Source organism: Amblyomma mixtum, chromosome 1, assembly GCF_055824585.1.
Source record: "Amblyomma mixtum isolate Tamu chromosome 1, ASM5582458v1, whole genome shotgun sequence".
Taxonomy (NCBI): domain Eukaryota; kingdom Metazoa; phylum Arthropoda; class Arachnida; order Ixodida; family Ixodidae; genus Amblyomma; species Amblyomma mixtum.
The window spans coordinates 26,211,780-26,225,192 of record NC_143012.1 but is presented as its reverse complement, the minus strand read 5'-3'; the positions used below and the strand labels follow the sequence as shown (position 1 = coordinate 26,225,192).

The window sequence follows — 13,413 nt, the reverse complement described above, 5'->3', positions numbered from 1 at the left end:
CCGGTTGCGGCGGTATAATTTCGATGTAGGCGAAATTCTAGAGGCCCATGTATACTGTGCAATGTCAGGGCACGTTAGAGAACCCCAGGTGGTCGAAATTTCCGGAGCCCTAAACTACGGCGTCCCTCATAGCCTGAGTCGCTTTGGGACGTTAACCCCCACAAACAATACACCATCTTTTGATACAGTGTTAGCCTCGACGTTTAATTGCAGACGTGGCTTTGCGGTCATGGCAATTCACTGTTCTCACGTAAATTTCACAGCCGTGATACCTGGCCGCTGCTGCCAGGTTTCGGCGGAGGTGAAACGCGCGAAGATCCCTGTAGCGACACTTCAGTTTCAGCGCGCAGCCATATTTGTTTGCTCCAGCGGAAGCTTTGTCCTGTTGACCTTGACATCGTATTTGCAAACTGAACTTTCGATCTCCGAAGAGCAAAAGTGCCTCACTGACATGAGCCCGTCAGATGACTGCAGCTGAATGTAACGACGACGATGTGTTCAGATTCGCGCGGCCCTTAGAGTTTCTAGTCGTTTGGGTCAGACAGATCGACATCAAGAACGGTTCTCTGCAACCCTTCTCCGCCAGCAAGGAAAGCCTTAAGGTTTATATCGCCGCTCGTGGCGCCACGTGTTCCGTTACCCTTTCCACTCCTTACCACGTACTACTTCGCATGCCCATTCTGTTTCCCTTGCCGTATAAAAGCAGGCGGCCATTTGGAAAGCAGAACCCCCGTAGAAAATCTGGGGCGTCGGTATATTTGTATGCCAAGATCTTTAGCCGGCTATTCGTAAGATGCACGCGGACACTTACGTAATCCGGTTCATCGCGAGAAGGTGTATCTGGCCCGGTTGTCGCGGGGACAAACATTCAAAGGAAACGAAGCGACAAACGAACAAAAAGAAGCAGACTTCCGTTACTTCTTCTCATGCGTTCCTGATCCACTCGCCCGATAAGTGACGAACTTGAAAAACGGGGCGTCGTCGAGGGAGCTTATGGGCCGCGACACGCCGCCGCGGGCCACGCGTAGAGATAGCGCGGCCGACGCCACCTAGCGGCGCGCGAAGAAAAAACCGGTGGGAGACCGGGTCAGGCGAATGATGCGACCACGACCGGCCATGGGACGACGCCGCAGCGAGGTCACCTTTGTGTCCCGCGCTGTTTGGCCCCGTACGTATGTGTGGTGGACGACGAGGGAACGGTTGATCGCGTACTTCAAGAGAGGAGAGAAAAAAAAAAAGCACTGCACGGGCTATATCCAATTGATCGAGGCAGAAGGCTAGAGGCGCGTGTGCCATGACGCGTTGCTTAGAAAACGGTGCTGGCAGCGACACCACGTGCTTGATAACAGCTGCACGAGACCTGCACGCGTTTTCCCCTCAGCATCTAAACCTACCACCCTCCCAGCCGACAAGACCGGTCTCTGCCGCCGTCGACAAAACGTGCTCGTTATTATACGGTCGGAACGTGCGTGCGCAGCTGCGTCCACGGCGGAGAGACTGGAATTACCGCTGGCTAGAAAAAAAAAAGGGTTAAGTAAGGAATACCATTACGAAACGCGCGCCGTTCCAGTGAGTCGTAAACGTCCCTATAGTGCGGCTTACTGCATGCCCGCGCGTTCGCCTCCGAACGTGAACAGACAAATCCTTCGTTCGCCCACGCAGCTGAAGGGCGGAATTCGCCTTGCGTGGTTTCTTTCACGGCGGAAATGGCAGCTCGTGCGTGATACGTTAGCATTCGTTCATGCTGAACCAAGTTTTGATCCGCGAAGCGACTGTCCGGGAGAGGGGCGTGAATCGGCGCTCAACAGTTCCTGTGCGCGGCCCAGGATACCCATGACAACGCGCGGCCATCTTGCTGCGCTCGGCCGATATAGTCGTGCCTATGAATTTGATGCGCTCGTGCTGCGGCGGAGCGGCCGTAGGTCACCTTTCCTTTTCACACTTTCAACGGCGGCACATGCACTGCGCCTCGTAAGTTGATGCGTTGCACTGAGGCACGACTGGCTGCGCTCCTGCGACTGTATTGCGTCAGAGTTAGTGAACTGCACGATCAGTTGGATGTGAGTAGCTTGCGTCGCTGAAATGGTATGCGTCTTGAAAGTTGGCACTACTAAACATCTTCCTTTTTTGACTCCATCCTTTATCCCTTCCCGCAGAGCGCGGTTGAGGTGTCCATAGAGAAGTGAGACAGTTACTGCTTCTTTCGTTTCCTTATGACAGTTACTTGAAGGTCCGTGATGACTTGATGCTCCCTGGTGATCGACTTGAAGATACATGGTCCTCGAGGGTCCTTGAAGGTCCGTGGTGAAGGTTCCTGGTTCTGTGGTCAACGCAGGTACGTAAAGACGCCTTGTACGCCAGATCGACGGTATATCGATGATAATTTGTACAATGTATCCGACTGCAACCCACAAGGAGCTATTCCATCGAGCGGTGTACCGGCGTCTGGTAGTCATTTGGTGTTCTCTTGAATGCATGAACGGATGACCTCTGGTTCCCAATTGATCAGGCAAGGAAGACATGTTAGGGTCCTGCGTGTTCGACGTCCGCTGGAGTTGTAGGTACGCTTGAACGCGCACTACAACATATACCTGCCCATACACGACCCAGTGTTACTTTCCCCCCTTACTCGAAGGCTCGGCTCTTTTGTAGGAGGGCTTCGCCTAGCGCAAATATACTTGCCCAGTGTTATGACCTGTCGGCTGGTATTTCGAGCAGTAGGCGGAACTGGACGACAGACACGCTTATTACGCCTCCCTGCATACGAAGCATCCGCTGGAGACGCACGAAACGAACAAGACGGCCTTTTCGGAGGTCAGTGATGAACTGGCCACCACCGCCGTCTTCACCGCTCTGCGTACATACAGCACAAAGCCGGTGACAAACCTGCCAATATTTCTTCCCCGACACAGCTCTGGCCGTACGTTGAGGGACCTCATTTTGCCAAGGTCCTCGACTCAACCAAAAGATGGAACACGAAGCACTGCGCGAGCTCGTCGTGTTGCGTCCGAGGCGTGCTTACATAAATTCGGATTTGCCGACATATATACGCTACGCCTCTGGCAGAGCGGAGCGAGTACTGAAGACGACCGGCCACTACAGGACGCCTCCCTTAAAAAAATTTTTATTGCGAAAGCAATACTACGCCAGGTGTCGCCTCTTCGCGGTACCGCAGCCTACCCTTCACGGTCGGTGGTCGGTCATGTGACTACTGACGTCATACCAGAGGGAGAGATGGGGCACCAAGTCGGCTCTTCAGCGCGCCGCAGCTAGAACTTCGCGGCCGGTCGACCGCATGCGGACGGCGGCAAGCGATTGACGTCATACAAGTTGCAAGAGCTTGCAGGCCTTGCTGCGGTGATGGATGTGTGTTGCAGCGTGTGGTAGACCGTAGTAGACTGTCCGTGGGGACTTTTGTCGATGAAGTCTAAGATTTTCTATAGACGAATCCTATAGACTAGTCTACAGACAATACAAACCCTACAGAAGTCTATAGACAACTATAGATTTATGGCTACACACTCTTAGTAGACTTTTTTCTATAGACAATCTAAGACTGTCAGTAGACTAAAGGAGATATCTATAGGAAGGCAATGGAGTCTATAAGAAATCTATAGAAAGCGTGTAGACCGTTTTTATAAGGGCATGCTGGCAGCCCGTTCCTCTGAGCGCCGCACAGCTCCGCGGCACAACGCGTTCTGCTTGCCGCCTGTCAGGGGAATGCGCTGCTACTCTCTTCGTGTACAAGGTGAATGCGCCCCCGATGCTTTGGGCGGCTCTACGCCTCCCAAGAGAAGTCGTCGACATTGCTGTTATTGCTACTCTGTCAGGGAAGACGACGAACGCGCTGCAGTCGGCGTTCGGCCATCATCACCAACAACGCGCTGTGTACGTATACACCGCCCGGGCGGATTTCGGCGCGCGCGCGCTTAGAACGCCCTTGTCATCGTCAGCGCGAGGCGAAGCCCTCCCTACAAAAGCGCCGAACCTTCGAGTAAGGAGGGGACAAAAAGCCGGGCTGGCTCCCGTTTGGCCAACAAAAGACAAAACGCTCGAGGCGGGTTCGGCTGGTCATTACCTCTGCAAACGCGCGCGCGGCTCCTATATGTGTGTGTGTTCTGTCTGCCCCGTCATAACTCGGAGTCTTTTGGGTGCCCGGCTCTCTCTTTTTTTTCTCTCTCTCTCTCTAGTTTTCCTCGTTTTTCTTGATCGGTTTCGCCTTTCTGTCGCTCTTTGGTTTGGGTGCCCGTGTGTGTGTGTTGGAAGGAGGGATGGAGCTAGTCTTTCGCGCGGGCACTTCCAAGGCGGCTTCTGGAAGGACGCCTTCGTCCGCATTCCAGAAGCTCACCCCCGAGGCGAAGAAATACAGAAGAGAAGGAGAGACGCGTCCTGTTGCGGGATACAGAACAGAACGAGCGCGGCACCTCTTGCAGGCAGCGGAGGCTGCTTGGACCGGTTATTGTTGCCAGGCTTGTTTTTATTTCTACTTCCTCCACATCTCTCTGGAAACAGATGGCGTCCGTAACCGGAAGAGATCCTTGAGAAGCGCGCGGATTCTTTGTAGAAAAAGCGCCCGAGTCGCCAAGTCTGCCCTCACGAAACATCGGTGCGGGAATGCAGCCTGCACGGTTTGTTGCACATGTCTGGAAAGTTCGGTTCGCGTTCGAAAAGTTCAAGGAATACAAAGCGTACGCTATACATCACGGGTTAGAAATAAACTGGACCGAGCGTACTTCGCCAGCCGTAGTCTTCATGGTCAGATGCACTGACTCTCGGCAGAAGATTCGTCATGGCTGCCTAAGCGTTCTGTTGTTGCGGGCAACAAAAAATCTCGAAATTCCCTCTCTGATCAGCGGTTTTAGTGTGTCGATCCTGCGGACTAGACGTCTTGTATCTTTTTACAGCGCATGGCGAGAGGAATACTCTCAGAATGGCTTCCTTCTTATTCCTTCCACTTTTTTTGGAATCGAAATTTATCGCATGGATTCAACGTCCTCTCGGAGGGACAAAAAAAAACAGATTTGTACATAAAATAAATTGTTATAATAATTTACAGCCTCCAAGTTGGTGCGAAATACCGCAAGAGCAAGTATGAAGCAACACAAGTGCAGAATAGATAATATTCTGGAAGACGGCTTTGTGAAATCTGAAATGTAACGCAGAAAGGGGTGGGGGGGGGGGGGGGGGCAAAGCTACAATTCAGCAAAATTATTGTCTTTTTTCTAAGCGAAAGACTTATTTTAGTGTCAAAAGGGTACATTAGAGCGATAGCTTCTACGACCAGTGGCAGGTCGATCGTAAAACGTGCATAGAACTAATGTGGGCCTTCTTTCCGTATTTGTCTTGTTTAATCTGTGTAGCGGTCGTCGTATTCTGGCGGTAGCCTTTCGTGTACCCACTACCGGCCACACAAGCTGCACACGATCCACAAAACCAGCAGCGGCTTCGACCGATGAGGACTCCTGGGCTGATTCTCCCTCCCCCTTGCCACCACTTCTTCCTTGCTCACCGTAAACGCGGACCTAAGTATGGCTTATCCAAAAAATTCACAGGAACACCTAATTCCGCTAAGTTTTGGCGACGCGATAGCATTAGCAGGTGTCGCTGCCTTTACCGGAAGTAGTGTCACTACTGGTCTGGTGACGTCACATCCCTCCAGCCACTGTGTGGATTTCACGACCGACGATGCATTTTCACCCCATGGGCTTCAAACGCTATGGCATTATTAAACTGTTCTCCCTATTTACGCACGTACTTTGATAAAAAGGCACGTCCGCAGGACTCGTACCTCCTCGGTTCGAACAAGCGAAGGGCTCTAGACGGACGTTAATATGAGCTATCGGGAGAGACAGATCGAAGCTTCTTCAATAAAAAAGACGCGGGTTCGATCCCGGCCGCGGCGGCTGAATTTCGATGAAGGCGAAATTCTAGAGGCCCGTGTGCTGTGCGATGTCAGTGCACGTTAAAGAACCCCAGGTGGTCGAAATTTCCGGAGCCCTTCACTACGGCGTCTCTCATAGCCTCAGTCGCTTTGGGACGTTAAACCCCAAAAACCAACCATCTTTAATAAAAATGGTCTATAGGCTGTCTATAGACTTCTTTTGGGACATTATTAACATATAAGTGACGCTACGGTGGAGCGACTGCCGGTAGAATGAGCAAGGCTAATCCCACCTGTAGCATACAACAACTCAACTCAACTTCTTACAGACTCTATTGTCTTCCTATAGATATTTATTTTTGTCTATTGATAGTCTATGTAGGGTAGCAAATCGGTTATTCTTCCGGATAACCTTCCTGTCTTTCCTCTTATTCCTCCTCCTCCTATTGATAGTCTGTAGACTATCTATAGACAAAAGTCTACTGAAAGTGTATGGCCATAAATCTATAGATTGTCTATAGTATTTGTGTTGCTATAGACTGTTTATTTATTTATTTATTTATTTATTTATTTATTTATTTATTTATTTATTTATTTATTTATTTATTTATTTCCTCAAAGGTCTCGGTTGAGACATTACATGAGGGAGTGGACGGTATCTGGCAAACAATGGTAAAAAATGTTAAGATGAAAGGCTGGCGACGCTCCGCTTGAATTCTAGTGGGTTGATGATAATGGCAACTTCGGTGGGCAGATCATTCCAGTCTCGTGCAGTACGCTGAAAAAATGACTGCTGAAATGTCACAGTATGGGCTTGTAGGGGATACACTGCGTTACTATGGCTGAACCGGGCGATGCGGTGGGCTCTTTTTATGTAGGGGTTATCAAGAGGCAAAGAATGGAAAAATTTATGAAAAAGGTTAAGACGTGCTATCTTACGGCGCGAGGCTAGGGGGGGGCAAGTTGATTCGAGCTTTTAGTGCTGAGATGCTTGAGTGGTAGGAATAATTAGATAGAATGAATCGTGTTGCGCGGTTCTGAACCAATTCGAGGGCGTTAGTAAGATTATTGTGGTGCGGATCAAAAATAGCGTTAGCATACTCAAGCTTGGGACGCACAAAGGTTTGAAAAGCAAGCTGTTTAATAGGGGGAGGAGCGAGTGAAAGGTTACGGCGTAAATAACCTAGAGCACAATTAGCAGAATTTATTATGTGATTAATATGACAGGTCCAAGTTAGGTCACGCGAGATATGCACACCAAGATATTTGAATGATTCGGATGTTCCAATCTGCAGGTTATTAATATTATAATTATAATTCTCTAGGATTTGTCTATAGAGAGTCTATAGACTTTATAAACAGAAGTCTATGAATTATTTATTTATTTATTTATTAGTTACCTGCATCGCCCCGGAGGGCATTACAGCAGGGGGGGTACAGACTTCATCATAGGTATAAAAACAATTATTACAGTGCATGGAAAAATGCATCATTAGATGTGATACAAACAATGCTCGATGGCAAACTGTTCCAGTCCCGAACAGTTCTAACAAAAAAAAGAAAAACGCAAGACGTCACCCTTGCAAGAAAATGCCCTGACCTTCAAGCAGTGGTCCAGTCGCTTTGATATATAATGAGGTGCCTGGATACATTATTCGCGGTTTATGCCAGTTTTCGAATAATAAATATCTATAAACAGTCTAGTTTTACCAGTCAAGTAGACCGGGTTTACTCTGCTGGTTTTCCTTCTGCTCTTCTGAAAGCTGTTGCAGAATCTTTGCTGAAAACCCTATGGTTGAAGCAAAACCAACAAGAACTCACTGAAAGCGAGAGGAGGAAGTTTGAAGTCCTTCCTTATGTACACAAGACTTCGCACGGTTTGAAGAAGGTGGGAAGGAAATTTGGTGTCAACGTGTTCTTTTCCGCCCCATGTAAACTGTCTCGTTTATGCCGATTAACTAACAATAACCTGCAAAAGAAAGTAGGGTGCGGAGTCAACCACAGACCTAAGTTTGTAGCCTGTAAGATGGGAGTTATCTACGAGATCCCATTCAGCTGTGGTTCCGTTTATGTAGGGCAGACGGGGCGCTGCATTAATAAACGCCTTCAGGAGCACAATAACTCTTTGAGCCAGCACGGTGGGCAGCATTTAGCAAGGCACTGCCAGTCTTGTAAGATCAATGACAAGAAGAAAATAGTATTTTGTACGCCGCTTTTCAAGCAAACGAAGATTATAGGCTGCGCGAAGGACCGGAAGGCACGCGAGATTTTTGAAGCCTGGCAAATTGCTAGATACGGTGCGGAAAAACGTGTTAGCGAGGCATCAATTCACCTGTATCAGAAGGAACTTGACTTTTTGGGTTGATTAGATTGTGTACTTTTGCTTTGGGCGTTAAGTTTGGTTGCGCATGCGTTGCTCTTGAAGCAAGGTCGTTTTTTCGTCCATTAAATCAGTTGCTAGTCTACGCTCGTCCTGTCTGCATCTTTTCTGTGTCCTGTTTCCTGCGTAGTTTTGTGTCTTCAGAATGTCTTACCAACTAGCCTCTCAGCACACACTTCTATAAGCTGTCTAAATTTTTTTTATAAGGGAGGAATGCACCGAAGACCTCAGAGCGCAAATAATGCGTCGGCGGCAGGAAGCGGCGGACGGTTGCAGCAGGGCCATTGGAAAGCTGACCGCGAGGAATCGCAGCGCGCGTGTAGAAGGCGCGGCTTTGAAGCGGCGCCGCCCCGAGAGGCACCAGCGCGCCAGGGCGCGATGATGAGGTTGTTGCCTCGTCGCCGAAGGCAATGGGCATGGGCGCGTGCGAAGCCGAGCTCGCTGCCCCGTATCATTATTGAGTAGCATGCGCGAAGTCCTTTTTACGGCCTTCTTCTCCGCAGTCGTTGCACGCAACCGCACGGCTACGCTTTGCTCGCGTGGTCGTGGGTGCGGCTTTTATATACACGGCGCCTCTGTGGAGAGATTTGCCGCGCGAGTTGGTCCTCGACTCTTGTGAGAAGCGAGATCGCTGCGACTTGCGAGACACCCCACTCGTTTCGAATCGATAAATGTAGATTGAACTGCCAGCCGTACAGTCGTATTGATCATTCTCTAGAGTTCATTTTGCATTTTAACCATACACACCGCATACATGTCTACACAGATGGCTCAGTGACTTCAACAAGCTCTGCTGGGTCTGTGGTGATACCGGCCAGGTCTATTTTAATGAAGGTGAGGACTACCTATCTCACCTCTTCAACTGGTGCAGAACTAGCTGCCCTACGAGCTGCAGTTCAGTTCATTAGTCAGGAATCTGCACATGACTGGACAGTTTTCACCGACTCTAAAGCAGCCCTTCAAGGCCTGCAAACTGCACTACGCCGTGGGTCACACGAACAACTCGTTGCCGAAATCCGCAAGCTCTACCATGACGCCACATTGAAAGGACATAACATAATTTTCCAGTGGCTGCCGGGCCACTGCGGCATTCATGGCAATCACCAGGCTGACGAAGCTGCCCGTTCTGCCCACAATGACGGAATCCCCGTTAATATCCCCGTAACGAGAGCTGACGCAGCGTGTGGGCTTCGTTCCTTGAGGCTGGAGTTCACACTTTCAGCGTGGAACTCTGGTGAGTTGTGCAACCGTCGCCTCAGGACTTTGGACCCTGGACTGCGCCTCCGTCTTCCGTGTAATGTAGCGCGTCGTGAAGCAACACTACTGTGTCGTCTATGGCTCGGTGTTGCCTTCACGAATAAGTATGCTTTCCGGATCGCGATGGCCGACAGCCCTTCTTGTGTGAACTGCGCCTGTGATGAGACAATCACCCATATCTTGTGTGAGTGCCCTGCCTTTGTAGCCGAAAGACATAAGCTACGATGTGCTCTGGACCGCCTGGACCCTCGCCCTTTCACAGAGGCCAAGATCCTCGGTCCGTGGCCACAACAGTCAACTGCCATCAAGGCTTACAAGGCACTCTTTCGCTTTTTGAGAGCGACTGCCTTAATTGACAGACTGTGATTATTTCCCTTTACTTCTCTCTTTCCTCTTTAATTCCCATCATTCCCTTCCCCTGTGCAGGGTAGCCAACCGGAATCCTTTCTGGTTAACATCCCTGCCTTTCCCTCTCTCTCTCTCTCTCTCTAGAGTTCATGTTTTGTTCTTTAGCGAAAAGTGGCTACTAGCCGCCGGTGGCTTTATTATCGACGTTTTAGGCCTCGACACAACTGACCAACCCTACAAAGGGAGGAATAGTGGATGGTTTCGATTTGTTTTTACCACTTGATTGATTTATATCTTCAGCACACTGCACTCAGCTTTCGCTTCTAGCGGAACGTGGTCATCGCGACAAGGAGTCGAACGCAAGACCTTGCGACACGCGGAATGCGGCGGGTATAAGGGGGTGAGGAGAGGACAGCTCTTCAGCAAATCGTTACCTACGGGAATGACGCCTGAGGGAAAAGTCACGTCTCGAATTGAAGCCGACCTGGCATCACTTTTTCGGAGACAAAGAGACTGCATCGTCACACATGACGTTCCCTTTAACTATGGGCGAAGCTGTATCGTTGTGTTTTGCGACTTCCATAAAATACCGTTGAGGTGGCTTCGCAGCTGTGGGACATTGTATTGCTCGGCAAGGTCGCGGGTTCGATGCTTGTAGCCTTTCGACGGAGGCGAAATGCAAGAATACCCGTGCGTATTGATAGTTTCAGGAATAGCATGCAGGCAGGATTATTACATCCGCTGTCTTATTTTATGTATTTGTGGATTACCCTCTATATGTCGAACAGATGGAAGTATAATAGTTATAGGAAATTTCAATAAAAGGAATGAATACTTTCCGGCTGTACAATGCTAGCTAAAGTGGTTATCGAGTTTCAGGTAAGGCGCTGGGGCAATGTGAGCGATCGATAATGGAGATGAGCGGCTCTAGATTCAGCATAGAATTTGTATTAAAATGTTGTAACATCTACAGAACATCGTTTATAAAGTTTGGCGATCTGCCCGGGCAGATATAATGTTCAAGCTTGTCTGAAAATATTATTTGCTTATATTAATATTATTATTTACAAAGCCTGACCAAATAAACGCGTACATATAACTGTAATAAATTTAGCGCGTCGAATAAAATTAAACACACAGCACATAATGCGGAGCCTTCGCTATGTTGTTCCTCGATCGTGTCCCTAGTACGTCTCTGAGATGTTTTTAAAGAAACATTAAGCCCGTACAACAGCAACAAGCAGGCGGAAAACACGGGGGTTTCTCCGACTACAAAACAGGTGGATTCTTGCGTCGGGTGCGTGCACTATGGCGTCCGTCGCATTCCGTCGAAGCACGGAGAACTCGACACGCCAAGCAACGCTCCGTCACAATCGTTACTGCGTCGCTACACGTCTCTGAACCAGGCGTCTCCCCTGGGAGTCGCCGGGCGCGTAGTATGTACTACGGTACGATGAACTGGACTCCTCCCGCGGCTCAGCTCGGAGAGGAGGGGGAAGGTATTCGGAGGAGAAGGGAAACTGGATGCTTCATGGCTTGGAGGAGAGGGGGGGGGGAGAGGAACCTGTCGGAACAGCCGCTCTCCGACGACCTGTGCGGACTCCCCACCGCGAGACTATGCCCGTACGAGGCGGCGGTCGTAACGGAACGTCGTGTCGAAGAAGAGAAAAAAAAAAAAAAGATATATACCAGCTTTCCTCGTAGTACACCTGTGTCCCGTGCACCGGCCGCATTTGATTATCTTTTTCCTCCGCCTTTTTTTCTTTCTCCATATTTTCTTCGTTCTTTGTCTTTCTATCCCCCTCTGTCTCCGCGAACGACTTCGCCTTGCTTCAGTGGCCTTGCGACGATCGGTTGGTCGTGTGCTGCTGTCCGGAGCAGAGGCCACAAGCACGCGCGGCCTCAACAGGGACGCGATGGAATGAACGAGAAAGAAAGAAGAGTAGCGGTCAGGCCCACGTCGGGTGGCGGCACCCTTCGGCGATGAGGTGGACGACAAAAAAGGAACAGTTGTAAGCGCGGCGAGCCGAGGTTTCCGCGACGGCCAAGAACGAAACTGACAACGACATCCAGGAATGGTGAAACGAAACTGAAAGAACAAATGTGATCCTGGATGACACGGCTGCTGCTGCTCGCTCGTTCTAGAAAGGTCGAACCGTTTGCAGAGAGGTTAGCGATCGATGTGAAAGTCGAAACGAGACGTCATTCGGTGGGAAAAGAATTGAATAAAAGCATAAAGAAATGGAGAAGGAGCAGCAGCCCTATATAGGAAGCGCTGCTTTTAAAATGAGGAAGCGATCGGCGGTCATCTTTTCGGCGGAAAAAGAAAGCGATGGCTGAACTTCGCTTCAGGGGCCGGAGTAGTGCCGATCAACTCGGCAGGGGGCGTACGAGAGTGTGGGCGACGATGTCGATGACGCTTTTTTCCTTGCGCCGTCAGGATCGAGTCAAACAAGCGGCCGTGTCTTTCGGTGCGTGCTTTTGGGTCTGCGGTACAGTTTCTCGCATCTGGAGACGTTTCGACACTTTCCTCGAGTGTGAACTACTGTCGCTGAGACTGGGACAATTTATTTTTAATCCTTTTACTTATTCGGAACAGTTTATTTTTAATCCTTTAACTTGTTCCAATATAGTTATTGTCTTTAGTCACCATGGAATGGGACATTTTTTTTCGTTCTTTTGGATGTCCCACTAAAGTTTTTCTCTACGTCCACTGTCTGCCGTCAAGAGATTTCTTAACAGTCTGCTGACTGCCTACTGACTATCTGGTGCTCTTAATAAAGTTTCTAATCATGCTTTTCTTGCTTTTTCATCCGAAGTAGCTTCTGTGGAGCTGTATGGCACTCCCCCTGATTGTGAGCATAATGGCTATCTTTAATTACTGAAAGTTTCATCACAGTGTGTTGCTGATGTCCTGACTGGCTGTTGTTGTTCCAGTGTAGTTTCTGTAGGCGAATTTCTCGCCATTGCACCTGCTGTTTCTCTGGGAAGACGCCTCAACTTCTCCTTGATTATGAACTAGCTCTTGCGAGCTCACTGCAGCGGTTTCTTCTGTTCTAGAAAACTCACTGAAGAGCTCTCTCTTACTTGCTGACTCCGTTGGTTTCAACACAGTTTCTGTGGAGGGTTTAATTAACGAGTATCAAAAGGAATGCCTGTGAGCAATGTATTCAGTATCAAGCTAGCTCTGTTCGTAATTTGTTCACTATTGGTTTTCTGAAGCTCTCAATATAGCTTGTGCATGTGTTTTATTGAACATCTTATGGAGTTCTTGCAAGCGGTATTGTAATAATAAGCGAGACTTTCCACGTGCACAGCCCCCTCAGCGAGCCTGGACTGAAACTCGAGGAAAGAGTTCGCGACCATTGCAGCTTTAAATTTATTGAATGCACGCAAGGAATTATCTGCCATTCCATTCAATATAGATAATATGGCCAGCAACCGCATGCCTGCAACGTGAAAGCCGACGCATATACAACATTCGAGAGTACCACTCATAAACTTAAACGCATATATGTGCACTAGACCTCCCTTGTACGTCATCAGG

General features: G+C 49.2%; 2 protein-coding genes across 7 annotated transcripts in view; one reads left to right on the top strand and one right to left on the bottom strand.

The window, feature by feature from the left end:
* The window catches only part of wls (Wnt ligand secretion mediator), a 39,108-nt gene extending 36,849 nt beyond the window's left edge, over positions 1 to 2,259 (top strand). Inside the window, exon 13 of the mRNA XM_089546318.1 lies at positions 2,221 to 2,259. Within this exon, the coding sequence (XP_089402444.1) occupies positions 2,221 to 2,238 (18 nt within the window). The 3' untranslated portion in view covers positions 2,239 to 2,259. The remainder of the gene's footprint in view (positions 1 to 2,220) is intronic.
* The window catches only part of LOC149365807 (uncharacterized), a 47,841-nt gene that overhangs the window by 9,651 nt on the left and 24,777 nt on the right, over positions 1 to 13,413 (bottom strand). The window lies entirely within an intron of this gene.